General features: G+C 44.2%; 1 protein-coding gene across 1 annotated transcript in view; it reads right to left on the bottom strand.

The window, feature by feature from the left end:
* The window catches only part of syt3 (synaptotagmin III), a 146,292-nt gene that overhangs the window by 10,094 nt on the left and 114,762 nt on the right, over positions 1-21,436 (bottom strand). The window contains exons 7-8 of the mRNA XM_063062532.1: positions 4,016-4,145; positions 911-1,033 (exon numbers count right to left, since the gene is read on the bottom strand). Coding sequence (XP_062918602.1) covers positions 935-1,033; positions 4,016-4,145 — 229 coding nt within the window. The 3' untranslated portion in view covers positions 911-934. The remainder of the gene's footprint in view (positions 1-910; positions 1,034-4,015; positions 4,146-21,436) is intronic.

Raw genomic sequence — 21,436 nt, 5'->3', positions numbered from 1 at the left:
CAGAACTGAACACAATACTCCAAGTATGGTCTACCCAAGATTTTACAGAACTGCAACATTATCTCGCGGTTTTTGAATTCAACCCTTCAACTAATGACGGCCAACATCCCCTATCAACTTTTATGGCAGCTTCGAGGGATCGGTGGATAATTTCTTTTGATTCAGTTTCTTTGTCGCTCAACTCAATCCACAGACAAGGAACCCAATTGTTCATTTAGTGGCCACATTATTTCACCCTTTTACAGATATTCCCTTTTGGTTCATCTGGAGCTGTTCTGATAACTCTCTCTCTCTCTCCTCCTCTTTTGATGAAGGGTTTTCAACCTGAAATATTAACACTTTCCCTCCCTATAGAGGGGACAGATGGGGTAAATGCAAGCAGGCTTTTTTCATTGAGCTTGGGTGGGACTCCAACCAGAGGTAATGGGTTAAGGGTGAAAAGTAAGAAGTTAAAGTGAACATGAGGGGAAACTTCTTCACTCAGAGGGTCGTGAGAGTGAGGAATGAGCTGCCAGCACAAGTGGTGTGTGCAAGCTCGATTTCAACGTTTAAGAGAAATTCAGACAGGTACATGGATAGTTGGGGTATGGACGGCTGTGGTCCCAGTGCAGGTCGATGACAGTAGGCAGTTTAAATGGTTTGGCATGGACTTGATAGGCCGAAGGGCCTGTTTCTGCGCTGTACTTCTCTATGACTATGACTCTACGACTCCACAGACACTGACTGACCTGGTGGGAGTATTCAGCATTTTCCATTCTTTTCCCTCAGATTTCCAGCATCTGCAGTTTTTCCTGTTAATAACCACAATCCCTGCTGTTTGTTGGTCAAAACAAGACCCGAAGGATATTGTGTTTATTGATTCCTACACCCGGTTTGCACCCCTCCCGGGGGTAAATCAGAATGCACTTACATTCTGCAATGTGGAGTGGGGTTCTCAGTCTGAATGAGGAGTCTCCACTACGATAGTCACTGGCTTGGCGGCACCTGAGCCAGTGGCGTATCCCTTTGTCATGTAACTGTTCAGCACCTTTTCCTGGAAAAAAAAGAGGGAAGAGGTAGTAAGAAAAATCAGGAAAATTAAGTTCAAAGTAAATTTGTTATCAAAGTACATATACATCACCATATACAACACTGAGGTTCATTTTCTTACTGGGTATTTAATAAATCCATAATAGATTAATCAAATAAAATTAATGAAAGACCGCACCAACTTGAGTGTTGAATCAGTGTGCAAAAGACAACAAACTGTGTAAATACAGAAAGAAAGAAATAACAATAATAATAAATAATTAATAAATATTGAGAACATGAGATGAAGAGCCCTTGAAAGTGAGTTCACAGATTATGAGAACATTTCAAAATTGGGGCAAGTGAAGTTGAGTGGAGTTACCCTTTTTGATTCCAGAGCCTGATAACTGTTCCTAAACATGATGGTGCGAGTTCCGAGGCTTCTGTACCTTCTTCCTGATGGCAGCAGTGAGAAGAGAGCATGTCCTGGGCAGTGGATGTCCCGATGATAGATGCTGCTTTCCTGTGAAAATCCTTCATGTAGATCTGCTCAGTGGTGGGAAGGGCCTTATCTGTGATGGACTGGGCTGCATCTACTACTTTTTTGTAGGGTTTTCAGTTCAAGGGCATTAGTGTTTCCATATCAAGTCATGATATGGAGTCAATATACTCTCCACTACACACCTATAGAAGTTTTTATTCCAACTTCTTCACTTCAAGGCCCATCAACTTTATAGAATGTGTGTTGTCTAACTTTCTACAACTGAACCCTAAGGGTTGAATCATCTGCTGCGCAACGGATAATTTGAATGAAGTTTCCAAAGTATTAGGAACATAGAAACAGGAGTAGGAAGTCATTTGGTCCCTTGTTCTCCTCTCCATTCAGTAATATCATGGCTGATTACTCAACCTCACTTCCACTTTCCTACACTAACACATATTCCTTGATTCCCCCATTATCTAAAAATACACTCAGTCGCCACTTTATTCAGTTCCTCCTGTACCTAATAAAGTGGCCACTGAGTGTACGTTCACGGTCTTCTGCTGCTGTAGCCCGTCCACTTCAAGGTTCGACGTTGTGCATTCAGAGATGCTCTTCTGCACACTACTGCTGTAACGCATGGATATTTGAGTTACTGTCACCTTCTTGTCAGCTTCAACCAGTCTGGCCTTTCTCCTCTGACCTCTCACATTAACAAGGCATTTTTGCCCACAGAACTGCCACTAACTGGATGCTTTTTTTTCGCCTTTCACACCATTCTCTGTAAACTAGTCACTGTCGTGTGTGAAAATCCCGGGAGATCAGCAGTTTCTGAGATGCTCAAACCAGTCCCTCTGGTACTAACAATCTTTCTATGGTCAGAGTCATTTAGATCACATTTCTTCCCCATTCTGGTGTTTGGTTTGAACCACTGAACCTCTTGACCATGTCAGCATGCTTTTATGCACTGAGTTGCTGCCACATGATTGGCTAAAGAGCTATTTGCATTTAACAAGCAGGTTTGCCTAATACAGAGGTCATAGAGTGTATATCAGATATCTTCTTGCATAGATTCAGCCTCGAAGCTTGCATAGACTTCTTCCATGAAGAACTTTGAAAATTCTCCACTCTCCAGGTGAAGTAACATTTTCTGATCTAAATCCTATATCGTCTTACTTTGACACTTTGACGTCCCTATCAGGTGAAACATCTTTTATACTTTTACCCCCTCAAGCTCCTGAAAATCTCTGCGTGTTTTCATTTTCACTCTTCAAATGCAAGAGGATATCGGCCTATCCTGCCTGATCTCTCCTCACAGAAATTAGTTTATTACGCTCTCTCCATCGCAAATACATTCTTTTGTAGGGACGTAAGCCAGGCCTATGCATCATATCCAGGCAAATGTTCTATGTAATTCTTATAGGATGTCTTAATTCCACAAATGTCTTGCAAAACAAGGATAACCTGCAGTTTCTCTTGCTAATTAGAATCATAGAGTCGTACTGGGTAAGATCTCCTCAACATATGGATGTAATTACCAAGAAGGCACACCAGTGGCTTTATTTCATTGGGAGTCTAAGGAGATTTGGTATGTCACCAAAGACTCCAGCAAATTCTTACAAATGTACCGTGGATTGTATCACCATCTGGTATGGAAGGACTAATACGCTGAGCAGAAAAAGGTCCAGAGGGTCGTTAACTCAGCCAGCTCCACTAGCCTCCCTACCATCAACAAAATCTTCAGAAAGCCATGCCTCAATGTGGAGGAAGGGTCAACAAAAGGATTAATGAACTAAGTAGCTAACTTGAATTTTTCTATTTGAACCTTGTAACCCAATGTCCTAAGCTTAGACCTGCAGACACTAGACAGTCTTTCATAATCAGGATGCAGCACTGAATCTAGATGGCCAAAAAGAGGAACACGCACTTTTATGATTTAGTTACTTGTCTACTCTATAATTGCACTATGGTGTACTTATTTGCTCCTGGGTACGTACATGTCCATCTGCTTGTGTAACTTGCATGTCAGTAGTCATGGATATTCACCTATCAGCAGTAAATATGCCGAAATTACTCTGTAATTTAGAGCCTTGCTCTTTGCTGCAAGCTCTCCATCATATCATGCTGAATAAAGGTATCACCACTTGAAGTTTGGTCTCTTGAGTTGTTTTTCTTTGACCCTGAAAAAGGGGGCATCCATCGTGAAAGTCCTTCACCACCTGGGACATGCCCTCTTCTCACTGCTACCACCAGGGAGGAGTTACAGGAGACCGAATACTCACATTCAATGACTCAGGCAAAGCTTTCTCCCCTCTGACATCAGCTTTCTGAAGGGACAATGAACATCATCGTACATTTTGCTCTCTTTTTGCCCTAGTTACAGTATTTATATTTTTATATGTGTTTCTTACTGCAAGTTATAGCAACTGTTCTATGTATTGCACTGTCGTGCTGGCACACAAACAAATTTCCGATGTATATCGGCGATAATCAACCTGATTCTGACTCATCACGCCAGCTTCTCACCTCAACCAGCTGGTGCCATTGCTCAATGGGCTTGCGTGGATTTACCAGCATTTCATTCCAGTGCTCCCGGCCTGGTCCGTCGGCGGCATTCCCTACACGGCACATCCCGATCACCTCGTTGTGTCCAATGCTGTAGGCAGAGCGGGAATCAGGTGAAAATCAGCAGGGAAGTTTCTCTGAGCACCGCCAAGGTGCTAGCAAGTCAATAGTATAACCTGCTAAGATCTCAATTTCAATACATCAAAGGCTTGAGAATATGACCACAAGGAACTATGGAGAGATTGCAGCTCTTCACATCATGGAAACTAACCTCCCCTCCTGGACTTTGTCTATAGTTTTCCATGCCTTGACAAAGCAGTCAGCATAATCAAAAACCCCACCCAGCCCACATATTCTCCCTTCTCCCCTTTCCCATCGGTTAAAAGTTACGAAAGCCTGAAAGCATGCCCCACCAGGCGCAAGGGCAACTTTTCATAAACTCAAGAGATTCTGCAGATGCTGGAAATCCAGAGCAACACACAAAAAAAACAATGCTGGAGGAACTAAGCAGGTCAGGAAGCATCTATGGAGAAGAATAAACAGTCAACGTTTCGGGCCGAGACCCTTCATCAGTCCTGCAGCATTTTGTGTGTTTCTCTAGTTTATCTTTATTTGTTCGACATACATCAAAACATTGAAACATGCAGTGAAATACGTTGCTTGCGTCAATGACCAACACAGCCCAAGGATCATGCTTGGGGCAGAACACAGGTGTTGCCACAACTCCTACACCAATATAGTAAGCCCGGAATTTACTAATCCTAACCTGTACATCTTTGGAATGTGGGAGGAAACCAGAACACCTGGAGGAAACCTCTTTGGTCATGGGGAGAACATACAAGCTCTTTACAGACAGCAGTGGGGAATTGATCCCAGAGATTGCTCATCACTGACCATGCAAAGCATTGACCTAACCACTATGCTAACGTGGCACCCCCTCTATTCCACCCCCCCCCCCACATTGTCAGACTCTTGAATGGACCTCTTGTATGATAAGATGGATTCTTGGCCTCACAACCTATTTCATTCTCATCTTGCCCCTTATTGTCTACCTGCACTGCACTTTTTCGGTAGATTTTACTCTTAATTTGTATTGTTTATTCTTTTACCTTATTCTCGCTCAATACATGGTGTAATGACTTGAACTGTATAAACAGCGTGCAAGACAAACTTTTCACTGTCTCCTGGTACATGTAACAATAATAAACCAATACCAATAGAACAGAGAGACCTAAGGGTACAAGTACATAGTTCTGAAAATGTAGCTAGTGAAAGAGGAGTTTGGCATGCTTGCCTTCATTGGCCAGGACCACAAGAGTTAGGATGTTATTTTATAGTTGTACAAGATGTTGGTGAGCTCACACTAGGAGCATTGCGAGCAGACTAGTTGTCGTACTGTGGCAAGGATATCAGTAAACGACAGAGGGTGCAGGCAGGATTCACAGTAATGTTACAAGGTTTGGATGATGTGAATTATAAGGAAAGACTAAATAGACTGGGACTGTTTTCCTCGAGTGAACGAGGCTGACAGATGACCTTAGAGGTTAGGTTAGTGGTTTTTTCCAATAACAGGAAATCTTGAGTGTTTTTTTCTATGAACTGTTAAGAGGAGAAGTGGTTCTCTTGTCTCTTTACATTAGCTTAATACTATATATGATTTTGACAGTGTACATTTCTTTCTTTCTTTGTACTATTATTGATATATGTATTTGAGATAACCTCTCCTCTGGTTTGTATTTATCCTTATTCTTTTAAATCAATAAAAAAAGATTGAAAGGAAAAAAGAGGCTTACAAAATCATAGAAAATGGAACATAGAACACTACAGTATGGTACGGGCCCTTTGGCCCACAACATTTGAATCTACTCTAAGATCAATCTAACCCTTCCCTCCGACATTACCATCATCATTATGTGCTGTGTCGTATGACACGGGTGATCGTGGTCTATGACCGTGATTGTTCTTGGCAAAGTTTTCTACAGAAGTGGTTTACCATTGTCTTCTTCTGGGCAGTGTCTTTTCAAGAGGGATGACCCCCCCCCCCCACCCCCATCCATTATCAATACTCCTCAGAGATTGTCTGCCTGGCATCGGTGGTCACATAACCAGGACTCCTAGGGCTAAGCAGGTGCTACACCTTGCCCAAGGGTGAGCTGCAGGCTAGTGGAAGGAAGGAGCGCTTACAACTCCTTTGGTAGAGCCCTGTCTCCACCCCACTACCAAAACTTCCTACATAGCCCTCCATTTTTGTTTTATCCCAGTGCCTATCTAAGAGTTTCTTAAATACTCCTAAAGGATCTGCCTCTACCACAACCCCAGGTAGGGGGTTCCTCACACCCACCTCTCTGTGTAAAGAACATTCCTCTGACACCCTCCATACTGGTCTGAGCTGAAACATTTTGATTTCAGTCCAGTCCATCAAAGTCAAAGCCCTCCCCACCACTGAGCACATTTACATGGAGCACTGTCACAAGAAAGCAGCATCCATCATCAAGGACCTGTATCCTCCAGGCCATGCTCTCTTCTTGCTACTACCAAAAGCAGGAGGTGCAGTAGTCTTACAACCCACACTGCCGCGTTCAGGAACAATTATGACTCTACAACCATCAGGACCTTAAGCCGGTGTGGACAACCACAGTCACCTCAACTCTGAACTGACTCCACAACGTACACACTCACTTTCAAGAACTCTACAGCTCCAGATCTCGGCATTATTTATTTATTTTCCAGAATTTATCTTCCTTTGCACGTTGGTTGTTTGTGAGCCTTTGTTTATGTATAGATTTTCATTTTTCCCCATAAATTTTCATAAACTGATGTCTTTATTTTCCTGTAAGAAAATTAATCTCAGGATTGTATATGGTGACATACATGCACTTTGATAATAAATTTACTTTGACTTTGGTTTGTTTAATGACTTGAATTTCAACCCTGCAGTTGGTAGAGTGGAATTGGATCTTCACTCCTTCAGCCTAACCTTCAGCCCAGTACCTTAGCCATTACATTGGTGGGTCCACTACGTTACTACATCTCCCACCTAACTACATTTTCTACAGCAACACACACAAAATGATGGAATAAGCAGTCAACGTTTTGGGCTGAGACCTTTCTTCAGGACTGGAAAGGAAGGAGGAAGGTGCCAGAATAAAAAGGCAGGAGAGAAAGAACTAGCCAGAAGGTGAAAGGTGAATCCAGGTGGTAGGAAAGGACCCGAAACATCGACTGTGCTTCTTCCTATGGATGCTGTCTGGCCTGCTGCGTTCCACCAGCATTTTGTGTGTGTTGCTTGAATTTCCAACATCTGCAGATTTCCTCGTGTTTGCGTTAATAAGCCTGATTTTGATGCTGATTCATTTAGGGAAGTGTTCTTTAACCTTAATTCTCTCTGGAATATCCTAAAGGAACATAAGAAAATAGGAACAGGGGTGAGGAGCTCACATCCTTCCCACAGCCCCTCCTCATCCTTAAGACTGTCCTGCTATTCAATTTGCCCCAGACCCAATCTCCTCCTCCTCTGTGACAGGTCCCATGGCCCTCAGTCCCCTGTCTCTACCTCTTCTCTAAATACTCCCAATTATCCAGCTGCACGGCCTTCCTGGGTAAAGAATGCTGGAGATGTTACGTAAATACAAAATCTAATTTTCTTTTAAATCTTGAGAGATTGCAGATGCCCTAATCTCGAGCAATGTGCAAAACACTGGAGGAACTCAGCGGTCAGGCAGCATCTGTAGGGGTGAATGGACAGAGGACGTTTCAGGTCTAGACCCTATATCTGTACTGAAAAATAGAGGGCAGATTCATCTGGTATCTCCCCTCCGGCTTTCAGTCAAAATGAAGGGTTTTGACCTGAAACATCAACTGCCCAGTTCCCTCCATAGACACTGCCTGACCTGCTGAGTTCCTCCAGCATTTTCGTGTGTTTCCTTTAAGTCTGCTGCCTTCATCTGAATTACCTCAACCACCAGTTATCATTGAGGAGTTAGCAGTGGAAAGGCTGAGCTGCCTCAAGTCCTTGGGTACCAACAGCACTGAAGATCTACCTCGGGCCCAATGTATTGATGCAATTATGAAGAAGGCATATTAGGAGCTTGAGAAGAATTAGTATGTTACCCTAGCAAATGTCAACAGATGTACCGTGGATGGTTTGGAGGCTCCAATGCACACAATCAGAAAAGGCCGCAGAGGGTTGCAAACTCTGCCAGCTTCATTACAAACATTGGTCTCTCCACCATGGAGAATATCTTCAACATCTTTTGGAATATCTCCATCATGAAAGACCTTCACCATCTGGGACATGCCCTCTTCTTATTAATACCAACAGGGAGGAGGCACAGGAGCTTGCAGACCCACAATCAACAGTTTAGGAACTAATTCTTCCCCTCCACCATCAGATTTCTGAATGATCCATGAACCCATGAATTTTTGCTCCCTTTTTGCTCTACTTTTTTTAAACACACTCAGTGACTACTTTATTAAGTACAGCTGTACACCTGCCTGTTAATGTAAATATCCCATCAGCCAATCACGTGGCAGAAACTCAATGCATGAAAGTATGCAGACTTGGCCGAGAGGTTTAGTCGTTGTAGAGATCAAACTTCAAAATGGGGAAGAAATGTGATCTAAGTGACTTTCACTGTGGAATGATTGTTGATGCCAGACGGGCTGATTTGAGTATCTCAGAAACTGCTGATCTCCTGGGATTTTCACGCACGACAGTCTCTAGAGTTTACAGAGAATGGTGTGAGAAACAAAAAACTCCAACTGAGCAGCAGTTCTGTGGGTGAAAACGCCTTGTTAATGAGAGAGGTCAGAGGAGAATGGCCAGACTGGTTCAAGCTGACAGAAAGGTGACAGTAACCCAAATAACCACACGTTACAACAGTGGTGTGCAGAAGAGCATCTCTGAATGTACAACACGTCAAACCTTGAAATAGATGGGCTACAGCAACAGAAGACCACAGCGAGTCAGACTCCTGTACCTAATAAAGTGGCCACTAAGCATATCCCATATTGTAAATATTTTTTATATACATTGCACTGTACTGCTGCTGCAAAACAGCGTGGGGTCTGCACAAACAACAGGAATTCTGCAGATGCTGGAAATTCAAGCAACACACATCAAAGTTGCTGGTGAACACAGCAGGCCAGGCAGCATCTGTAGGAAGAGGTGCAGTCGACATTTCAGGCCGAGACCCTTCGTCAGGACTAACTGAAGGAGCCTAGCGGTTAGTGTGACACTATTACAGTTCGGGTCGTTCCCAAACTAAGTTCTGACTCTGTCTGTGAGGTGTTTGTGTTCTCCCTGTGACTGTGTGGGTTCCCTCCAGGTGAACAAAGAACACAGTATGGGAACAGATCCTTTAACCCACAACATTGTGCTGAACCAATTAAATTAGTAAGCAAATGGCCAACTGAACTAATCTCTTCCACCTACACAATGTCCATATATTTCCATTTTCTCTACATTCGGGTGCCTCTCGAAATGTCTCTTAAAATTCCCCAAGGTATCCTGCTCTACCACCTCTCCAGGCAATGCAATGCAGGTATCCACCAGTCTCTGTGTAAAAAACTTGTCCCTCACATCTGCTTTGAAATTAACCCCCCTCGTCTTAATTGCATGCCCTCTGGTATTAAACATTTCTACTTGGGAAAAAGATATTGCCTGTCTGCTCTATCTATGACTCTCACAATCACTGTCAACCTGTGTAGCTACATTCACAGAGATATGGACCAGAACTCTAAGATCTCTCTGCTCATCAACACAATTGAGGATCTTGCCCTTAGTGTACTGTCTCTTTGCATTTGTTCTACCAAGGTGCAACACTTTATATCTGGCCAGGATAAATTCCATCCGCAATTTCTCCACTCATATCTGCAAATGAACTATATCCTGTCATATTCTTTGCCACCTGTAGAGTGTTCAATATTTCAGTAATATTTGAGTAATATTGTTAAATATATTATTTCATTGATCATTCTTTGAGTTTGCATAATGCATTATGGGTTATATGTAAAACTAAATGAACAGCATATGTAATTATTCCGCCGCATCATATATGTGCGCTAAAATAAAACAAAGTAGACACGCATACTTGGTTCCCGTGTTTATCTTTCAATTAGTTTCTGGAGTTACAAAACATAACACTACCCACAACACCATCAATCTTCTTATCATCTGCCAACTTACCAACTCACCTATCTACACTTTCTTCTAGGTCATTTATACACATCACAAACGACAGAGGCCCCAGTACAGATCCCTGTGGAGCACCGTTAATGATTGCCCTCTAGCTAGAATAAGTCCTTTCAACCACTAGTCTCTGTCTTCTATGGGCAAGCCAGTTCAGAATCCAAACAGCCAATTCACTATAGATCCCATGCATCTTAATACACTGGATGAGCCTCCCATGAAGGACCTTGTCAAACGCCTTACTAAAATCCACAGACAACATCTACAGCTCTACCTTCATCAATCACCCTCATCACCTCATCAAGTTAGTAAGACACAACTAGCCCAGCACAAAACCATGATGGCGTCTCCCTAAATGGGCTATGGTTTTCCAAATGCTCATAAATCCAATCCCTAAGAACTTTCTCCATTTGATAACTTCCCTACCACTGATGAGAGACTCACCAGTCTATAAATTCCAGGATTATCCCTAGTTCCCTTCTTGACTAATGGAAGATTAGCTACTTGCCAGACTTCATCTGTGGCTAAAGAGGATATTGGCCCAGGGCCCAGCAATCTCTTCTCTTGCCTCTCTCAATATCTTGGGGTATATCCCACCAGGCCCTGGAGATTTATCCACCTTAATACTCTTTAGGAGACCGAACCCTACCTCCTCCCTTACCTCAAAATGCTCTAGCATATCAATATGCTCAGCACTGATCTCCCAATCCCCCAAGTCCTACTCCTCGATAAGTACCATAGACCATAAGATCATAAGATATAGAAGTAGAATTTGGGCCATAGAGTCTGCTCCACTATTTCATCATGGCTGATCCAATTTTCCTCTCAGCCACAATCTCCTGCCTTCTCCCCATATCCCTTCATGCCCTGACCAATCAAGAATCTATCAACCTCTGCCTTAAATATACATAAAGGCGTTGCCTCCACAGCTGCCAGTGGCAAAGAATTCCACAGATTCACCACTCTCTGGCTAAAGAAATTCCTCCCCATCTCCATTCTAAATAGGCATCCTCTGTTCTGAGGCTGTGTCATTTGGTCTTTGACTCTCCCACCATAGGAAACATCCTCTCCACGTCCCCTCTATCAAGACTTTTCACCATTTGGTAGGTTTTAATGAGGTTGCCCCCTCATTCTTCAGAACTCTAGTGAATACAGGCCCAGAACCGTCAGAAGCCCTTCATACGACAAGTCAATCAATCCTGGAATCATTCTTGTGAACGTCCTTTGAATCCTCTCCAGTTTCAGCACATCCTTTCTAAGATAAGGGACACCATACCTGCTCACAATACTCCAAGTGAGGCCTCACTAGTACTTTATAAAGTTTCAACATTACATCCTTGCTTTTATATTCTAGTCCTCTTGAAATGAATGCTAACATTGCATTAGCCTTCCTCACCACAGATTCAACCTGCAAATTCACCTTTAGGGAATCCTGCCCAAGGACTCCCAAATCCCTTTGCATCTCAGTGTTTTGTATTTTCTCGCTATTTGGAAAATAGTTAACCCTTTCATTTCTTCTACCAAAATATATGACCATACATTTCCCAAAACTGTATTCCATCTGCCATTTCTTTGACTATTCTAATCTGTCTAAGTCCTTCTGTAGCCTCTCTACTTCCTCAAAGCTATCTGCCCCTCCACCTATCTTCACATCGTCTGCAAACTTTGCAACAAGGCCATCAAGTCCATCATCCAAATCATTGACATATAACATAAAAAGAATCGGTCCCAACACAGACCCTTGTGGAACACCACTAGTCACCGGCAGTCAACCAGAAAAGGCCCCCTTTATTTCCATTCTTTGCCTCCTGCCCATCAGCCACTGCTTTATCCAGCTAGAATCTTTCCTGTAATACCACGGGCTCGTAGCTTGTTAAGCAGCCTCGTGTGTGGCACCTTGTCAAAGGCCTTCAGAAAATCCAAGTACTCAACATCAACAGATTCTTTATCTATCCTGCTTGTTATTTCTTCAAAGAGTTCCAACAGATTTGTCAGGCAAGATTTTCCCTTGAGGAAACCAGGCTGACTACGGCCTATTTTATACTGATGTTAAGTACTCATTAAGAACCTCACCCACATCTTCCATGTCCAAGCAAGCATTCCCCACATTATCTCTGAATGGTCCTGTCCCATCCTGTCCATTGTTATCCTCTTGCTCCTGGTGTACGTACAGAATGCTACTTGGCAAGGACTTTTCAGGTCCCTCCTGGCTTTCCTAATTCCTAATTCCCTTCTTGAGTTCTTTTCTGGCATCTTTATAATCCTCAAGATCTCTGTTTGATTTTAGCTTCCTAAGCTTTACATACTTTTCTTTTTTCTTCTTGACTAAATTCATCACCTTTCTCAATATCCAAGGTTCTCTTACCTTCCTTCTGACCAGAGATACCTGTCCTGGATTCTGTGCAATTAGTCTTTAAATCCCCTCCACGTGCCAGATATAGACTTCCCAAAAACAGCGGTTACCAATTAAACCTCCCTGGTTCCTACCTAATACACTCATAATTCGTCTTGTTTCAATATAGTACTCGCCCACCTATCCTAATCTATAGCTATCTTAAAACTTGATGAGTTGTGGTCACTGTTCCCTAACTGTTCATTCACTGAAAGGTCAGTCATCCGGCTAGGCTCATTACCCAGCACCAGGTCCAGTACTGCCCCTCCTCTTGATGGACTATCTATATATTGATTTAAGAAACCCTCCTGGATGCACCTATCAAATTCTGCCCCGTCTAAACTTCTTGCACTCAGAAGGTCCCAGGTTATATAGGAAAGTTAGAGAGGGAGTTCCCTCCTCCTCCTAAAAGTTGCCTCACAGGTGGATAGGGTAGTTAAGAAAGCTTATGGAGTATTAGCTTTCATAAGTCGAGGGATAGAGTTTAAGAGTCGCAATGTAATGATGCAGCTCTATAAAACTCTGGTTAGGCCACACTTGGAGTACTGTGTCCAGTTCTGGTCACCTCATTATAGGAAGGATGTGGAAGTATTGGAAAGGGTACAGAGGAGATTTACTAGGATGCTGCCTGGTTTAGAGAGTATGCATTATGATCAGAGATTAAGGGAGCTAGGGCTTTACTCTTTGGAGAGAAGGAGGATGAGAGGAGACATGATAGAGGTGTACAAGATAATAAGAGGAATAGATAGAGTGGATAGCCAGTGCCTCTTCCCCAGGGCACCACTGCTCAATACAAGAGGACATGGCTTTAAGGTAAGGGGTGGGAAGTTCAAGGGGGATATTAGAGGAAGATTTTTTACTCAGAGAGTGGTTGGTGCGTGGAATACACTGCCTGAGTCACTGGTGGAGTCAGATACACTGGTGAAGTTTAAGAGACTACTAGACAGGTATATGGAGGAATTTAAGGTGGGGGGTTATATGGGAGACAGGGTTTGAGGGTCGGCACAACATTGTGGGCCGAAGGGCCTGTAATGGGCTGTACTATTCTATGTTCTATGTTGAAGTCCCCAATGATAATAACCCTATTGTTTCTACACTCTTCCTTAATCTGTCAGTGTATCTGTTCCTTAATGTCTTGGTGGCTATTACGGGGGTCTGTAGTACAATCCCATCAGACTGACTGCACCTTTCCTATTTTTGAGTTCTACCCATATAGACTCACTGAACAAAACCTCCATTATGCCTCTCGGAGTGCAGCTGTGATATTGTCCCTAATCAGTAGCGTAAATCCCTCAGCTCTATAAACTCCCTCTCTATCTTTTCTAAAACATCAAACCCCTGGGACATTAATCACACATTCCTGTCCCTCTCTCAAGCAAGTCTCTGAAATGGCCACAACATCATAGTTCCATGTAATGATCCATGCTCCGTCATTACCTTTATCCATGATATTCCTTGCATTAAAATACACACACTTCAAACTATCCTTCTTTTCGTATCTATTACTTTGCTGCTGTCTGTTTTTACTGGCCCTGATATCTACTTTCCTCTCCATCCCTCCGCTTTCTGACCTGGTGCTCTGTTTCCCATCCCCCTGCCAAACTAGTTTAAACCCTCCATTCATGTACGTCCCGGCCAGGATATTGGTTCCCCTCCATTTCCATTGCAACCCGTCCTTCTTGTACAGGTCACCCTGCCCCAGGAAAGATTCAAACTATCCGAGAGCCTGAAACTCTGTTCCTGGCACCAGTTCCTCAGCCGCTCATTCATCTGTACTAACTTCCCATTCCTGCCCTGACTAGCACGTGGCACTTGGAGTAATCCAGAGATTACTACCTTGGAGGTCTTGCTCTTTAGCCTCTTCCCTATCTCCCTATCCTCACAGCACAGGACCACCTTCCCCTTTATACCCATGTCATTGGTGCCAATGTGCACTCCAGCCTCTGGCTGCTCACTCTTCCCCTTGAGAATGCCCAACAGCTGCTTTGGGACATCCTAGACCCAAGCATCTGGGAGGCAACACATCCTGGCATCTTTTTCACAGCCACCGAATCTCCTGTCTCCCCCCCCCCCCCCAACTACCAAGTCTCCTGTCTCTATCGCTTTGCTTAACTTTACCCTCCTCTGCTGATCCTCAGAGCCAGCCACAGTGTCTCCGTCGCTGCTGTGCCCGGGTAGATCCTCCCCTCCAGCATCATCCAAAGGGGTCTACTTGGTGCACTGACCCCTTACTCCCCTTACCGCTCCCGACGGTCACCCTTCTACTGTCTAAAGCCTGCACTCTGGGTGTGCCCAGCTCTGTAAATGTGTCATAGAAACATAGAAAACCCACAGCACAATACAGGCTCTTCGGCCCACAAAGTTGTGCCGAACATGTTCCTACCTTAGAAATTACCTCGGGTTACCCATAGCCCTCTATTTTTCTAAGCTCCGTGCACCGATCTAAAGGTCTCTTAAAAGACTCTATCGTACCTGCCTCCACCACCACCGCCGGCAGACCATTCCACGCACTTACCCTCTCTGCGTAAAAAACTTACCCCTGACATCTCCTCCGTACCTACTCACCAGCACCTTAAAACTGTGCCCTCTCATGCTAGCCATTTCAGCCCTGGGTAAAAGCCTCTGACTACCCACATGATCAATGCCTTTCATCATCTTATACAGCTCTATCAGGTCACCTCTCATCCTCCGTCGCTTCAAGGAGAAAAGGCCGAGTTCACTCAACCCGTTTTCATAAGGCATGCTCCCCAATCCAGGCAACATCCTTGTAAATCTCCTCTACACCCTTTCTATGGTTTCCACATCCTTCCTGTAGTGAGGCAACCAGAACTGAGCACAGTACTCCAAGTGGGGTCTGACCAGGGTCCTATATAGCTGCAACATTACCTCTCAGCTCCTAAATTCAATTCCACGATCGATGAAGGCCAATGCACGTCTTCTTCACCACAGAGTCAACCTGCGCAGATGCTTTGAGCATCCTATGGACTCGGACCCCAAGATCCCTCTCATCCTCCACACTGCCAAGAGCCTTACCATTAATACTATATTCTGCCATCATATTTGACCTCCTGGATGATCCAGAATGCATCCAGCTTCAGATCCAGTTCCCTGACCTTGTCGGTCAGGAGCTGAGGTTGGGTGCAGTCCCCGTAGGTGTAGTCGTCAGGGAGACCATTTGGCAATCTGACATTTTACAGGATCCTCCCACACTCCAATGATGTACCAGTTAGTAGGTTAATTGTACAGTGTCCTGTGATTAGGCTAGTGTTAGTAGATAGTTTCTGGGTGGTGTATCTGGAAAGGCCTATTCGGCACTGTACCCCTAAATAAAGAAATCACCAGTGGTAATAAATGTGATTCTGCTTCTAATTCTGATAGGTAGTTCAGCAGAGGGACATTTAATTGCCTTTTGAAATCCCAGTCTGTAAGGTTAATTGCTAAAACAACAGGAATTCTGCAGATGCTGGAAATTCAAGCAACACACATAAAAGTTGCTGGTGAACGCAGCAGGCCAGGCAGCATCTTTAGGAAGAGGTACAGTCGCCGTTTCAGGCTAAGTCCTGACGAAGGGTCTCAGCCTGAAACGTCGACTGTACCTCTTCCTAGAGATGCTGCCTAGCCTGCTGCCTTCACCAGCAACTTTTATGTGTGTTGAAGGTTAATTACTGTTGGATAATTAGTGTTGGTTTTACCAACGATGCCCTCATCCTATGAATGTATGAATGAAATTACAGCTCTCTCAATGATTAAACAATAAAACCTCTGTTTAAACGTGCCTTGATATAATATTCTCTGACAAAGGAAGATAGTGGAATCAACCACTTCACTAAACTGCAGTTTAGGCTAAAACTTGTCAAACAGATTTGAATATAAATGCAGAAGGGAACAGAATAATGACATGCCATAAATTTCTAGCAGCTCCTGGCTCAACAATCCTTCACAGACAAAAGAAAATACACCCTGCTCCATCTGTTTTGCCCGACTGCAATGAAATCACGCACTCCCTGAATATTACATACCGTTTCATTGCCGGCTATCCACTGAGATCTTGTGGCCCATCCATCTCACTTGGAGAGCAGCTTTCTCAATGTGAGCAAGTGCAGCAGAGAAATACTTTGCAGGGACAAGCTGGGGGAAGTCTTAAATCAACAAGGGCTGCCAGTCAAAGCCAGAATCACAATCAGAATCAAGTTTATTATCAAGGAAATATATCATGAAATGTGCTTCTTTGTGGCAGCAGTACGGTCAATACAGTAAGAACTATATATACAAATATTTCTTATTTTTAAAGAAATATACAGTATTTCTTTACTGTATATTTCTCTATATACAGTATAAAGGGATACCGTATATAATTTCAGTATTTATATACTGAATATCCATATATATAGTAGTTCAAAAATAGTGAAGTAGCATTCATGGGTTCATGGACCATTCAGAAATCTGATGGTAGAGGGGAAGAAGCTGTTCCTAGAGCGCTGAGTGTGTGTCTTCAGGCTCCTGTGCTTTCTCCCTGATGGTAATAATGAGAAGAGAGCATGTCCTGGGTGGTTGGGGGTCCTTAATGATTGATGCTGCCTTCCTGAGGCATTGCCTTTTGAAGATGTCCTCGATGGCGGGGAGGGTGGAGCGGGCTGAGCTTACAATTCTCTGCAGCTTTCTTCGACCCTGTGCATTGGAGTCTCCATACCAGACGGTGGTACAGCCACTCAGAGTGCTCTACAGGATACACCTGCGGAAATTTGCTGGAGTCTTTGGTGACGTACCAGCTTAGCCCTGCAATAAAATTCACAGGACGATCGTGTCTAAACTGAATGGTCTGACACTATTCTTGAACACTTGCTTTAATACCTGAGAACAAGTGAGGGGGGTACAGTTGGCTACACGCCTTTGGGGAAACTTGCCTTTTTGACATGGTGGAATCATGTGGTGGGGTGGAGATACGTCTCTACTAAGGAGGTGTAAGACGCTGCGTCCCTTCGCTAGCCTGCAGACCACCCTTGGGCAAGGTGTAGCACCGGCTTAGCCTACCCGCCACCCACCCCCACCCGATTAGAGCAGCTGGTCCTGGTAATGCGACCACTGATGCTAGACAATCTCTGAAGGGTATTGATAATGGCTGGGGTCACCCGTCTTCTAAAGGCACTGCCCAGAAGAAGGCAATGGCAAATCACTTCTTGTAGAAAACATTGCCAAGGGCAATCATAGTCATGGAAAGATCATGATTGCCCACGTCCTACGACTCAGCACGTAATGAATGAATGAATACTATATTACCAGATTTCCTATTTCAAGCCAAGCCATCGAGCCTATGCCACCTCAGAGGTCAATCTTATTCCGACTAATTTTCTCTGTACTTTATTCTCCCCACTCTCTTATTAACTGCCCACAAGTTCAGCCTCTCACCTACAGTAGGGACACTGTACAGTGGACCAACTCGCACCCATTTGGAATGTGGGAGGAAATCAGAGCATCTGAAGCTCACAGGGACCACGTACAAATTCTGCACAGACAGCGCCAAGGTCAGGATAGAACCCAGATCTCCGGAGATGTGAGGCAGTGACTCCACCTGTGGCGCCACTGTGGTACCTGGGTATTGGCATTAGAGAGGTCCCAGAGAAGGTTCATAAGAACGTTTCTGGGAATGAAAGGGTTAATGCATGAGGAGCGTTTGTTGACTCTGGGCCTGCACTCACTCAAGTTTAGAAATCTCACTGGAACCTATTGAAAGGCCTCGATAGAGTGGATGTGGTGAGGATTTTCCCCATAGCTGGGGAGTCTAGGACCAGAGGGAACAGCCTCAGAGTAGAGGGACGTCCCTTTAGAACAGAGATGGGTGAATTTCTTTAGCCAGAGACACTGCGGAATCCTTTGCCAGTCATTAGGTATGTTTGAAGCAGAGTTTGATAGGTTCTTGATTAGTAAAGGTGTCAAAGGTTAAGGGAGAATGCAGGAGAATGAGTGGGATAATAAATCAGCCATGACAGACTTGTTGGGCTGAATAGCCTAATTCTGCTCCAATGCCTAATGATCTTGTGGTCTTATGCTCTGGCTTCAGTCTTGCCCCTTTGTGAGTGTACATCTCTGTGAGCTTCAGACATCCCCAGAACCATTCATTCTCAGGACGTTGAGTGACCAACACAATCCAAGAATTGTGTGGGGGATGGATAGAGTTGACGTGGATAGTCTTTTTCCATTGAGAGTAGGGGAGATTCAAACAAGAGGGCATGAGTTGAGAGTTAAGGGGCAAAAGTTTAGGGGTAACACGAGGGGGATCTTCTTTACTCAGAGAGTGGTAGCTGTGTGGAACGAGCTTCCAGTAGAAGTGATAGAGGTAGGTTGAATTTTGTAATTAAAAAAAAAATTGGATAGGTATATGGACAGGTAAGGAATGGAGGGTCATGGGCTGAGTGCAGGTCGGTGGGACTAGGTGAGAGTAAGAGTTTGGCACGGAATAGAAGGGTCGAGATGGCCTGTTTCTGTGTTGCAATTGTTATATGGTTATATGGTTATAAGAATGTGCTGTCATGTCCATAAGTATTTCCATGCTTCTGGCACCAACATAGCAGACCCACAACTTACTAACCCTAACCCGTGTGGGAGGAAATTGTAGTTCCTGGAGGAAACTGCAGCACCCAGAGTAAACCCACGTGGTTACTGGGAGAACATACTTGCAGACAGTAGCGGGAATTGAACCCCGATCAGGGATCGCTGACATTGTAAAACAATTGCACTAACTGCCACTCTTCTGTGCCCCCACCGTATTCTGTCTACATGCTCTGTTAACATACCACTCAAAACTAGGTGCACCCCGTGGCTCTTCCTCCCTTGCATCCAAATCGATTTCACTTACCCCTGCTATAAAATGATGTAGTGACTGGTGCAATGGCCCCTCGTTAAGCAACATTAGATTATAAAATGCTTAATCCTATCTTCCAATCCTCACTGGGTGTCTTCATCAGAATCAGAGTCACCTGAATCAGATTTAATATCACTGGCATATGTTGTGAAATTTGTTAACTTTATGGCAGCAGTGCAATGAAATACATGATACACCTTCTAGTCCCACGAACACTACCACCTAAAGGGACAAGAACAGCTGAAATCTGGGAACACCGCCACTTGGAAATCCCCCTCCAAGTCACTCACCATCCTGACTTGGAAACATATCGTCGTTCCTTCATTGTCGCTGGGTCAATATCATGGAATTCCCTCCCTAGCAGCGCTGTGGGTGCACCTACACCTCAGGGACTGCAGGGGTTCAAGAAGGCAGTTCATCACCACCTTCACAAGGGTGGGCAACTAGGCATGGGATTAGCTGGTGATGCCCGCATCACGTAAATGAATAAATAAAAAAATGATAATTGAGAGAAAACAATCTGTGAATTACACTAGGTCTATATATGTTAATAAGTAGAACAAAAAAAAGGAAATAAAAAAGTAGTGAGGTAGTGTTCATGGGTTCAAATACCATTTGGAATCGGATGGCAGAGGGGAAGAAGCTGTTCCTGAATCGTTGAGTGTGCGCCTTCAGGCTTCTGTACCTCCTTCCTGATGGTAGCAATGAGAACAGGGCATGTCCTGGGTGATGGGCATCCTTAATGGTGGATGCTGCCTTTTTGAGGCACAATTCCTTAAAGATGTCCTGGATACTATGAAGACTAGTGGCCATGATGGAGCTGACTAATTTTACAATTCTCTGCAGCTTACTTCGATCCTGTGCAGTAGCCACCTACGTAAAGTGCTCCAGGATCTCTGTGCTCCTTCAATCCCAAAACTCTTACTCATCCCATTTTTTTAAATCACTCAGTCGACGTTGGCCAAGTTCATTTGCAGAGGTCTTTAAGTTTTGGCAGTTCTTTCCCTCTTTCTTTCCTCCTGGGACACGGTCCTTAAAATCTCTCTAGCCTAACCTTCACATAGTGCCAACTTGGTTTGGTTATAGTCTGAAAGAGGCTTTTCTGATAATGCCTCTGGAGGGCACCTTGCTATATTAAAGGCAAGCTGTTGTTTTGTTCATCACAACCAGGTTCACACGAGTACAGTAGTCAGCATTGTAGTGATCACTCGAGTCGAGTATGGTATTCTCCCAAGGGGTTGTCTATCGGTTTTTCCTCAGGTGGCTGTATAAGCTGATCCAGGATCCCCATCTTCCGGTGCAGTGTGGATATGAGTAATTGGTGGCTGTGGTAAGTGCTCGTGTCTTTCGGTTGTCTTTCACAGCTGCTACTTGTTCTCAGCAGCACAGAGAAAGTCATTCTCATGTCGTGTGCCTCCCTCTCGAACAGATTCTATAAGGTGCAATGTCTTCCCAGTTTTTAGATGATTTTTTTCTCAGCCTGATTTTGATGTTGTCTTTAGAGTGTTTCCTTTGCTCACCAGGGGCTCTCTAAGCTTCCTACAACTGGGAATAAAAGATCTGTTTGGGGAGATATGAAACACAACCTACCCACTGGAGCACCACACACATACACACACACTGTGCTGGAGGAACTCAGCAGGCCGGGCAGCATCTTAGGAAAAGAGTACAGTCGACGTTTCGGGCCGAGACCCTTCATCAGGACTGAGTTGGAATTGCTTTCTCATGCTGGAAATGCTGTTCATGTTGGCCTTCTCCAGTACGCTGGTGTTAGTGGGTCTGTACGGACACTACCTTACAACACAAAGAGACCTGCTGGTGCTGTCTGTCTGGAGTTTATAGCTGAGTATGTGAGTTTCCCTCCAAGGCCTCTGAACCCCTCCCACATCCCAAAGATATTGGCTTGGAAAGGGAAATTGTCGACTGCAAATTTCCTCAGGT

This window comes from Mobula hypostoma, chromosome 11 (assembly GCF_963921235.1).
Source record: "Mobula hypostoma chromosome 11, sMobHyp1.1, whole genome shotgun sequence".
Taxonomy (NCBI): Eukaryota; Metazoa; Chordata; class Chondrichthyes; order Myliobatiformes; family Myliobatidae; genus Mobula; species Mobula hypostoma.
Note: the sequence above shows the minus strand (reverse complement) of the source record. Positions and strands in the feature narration are given on the sequence as shown.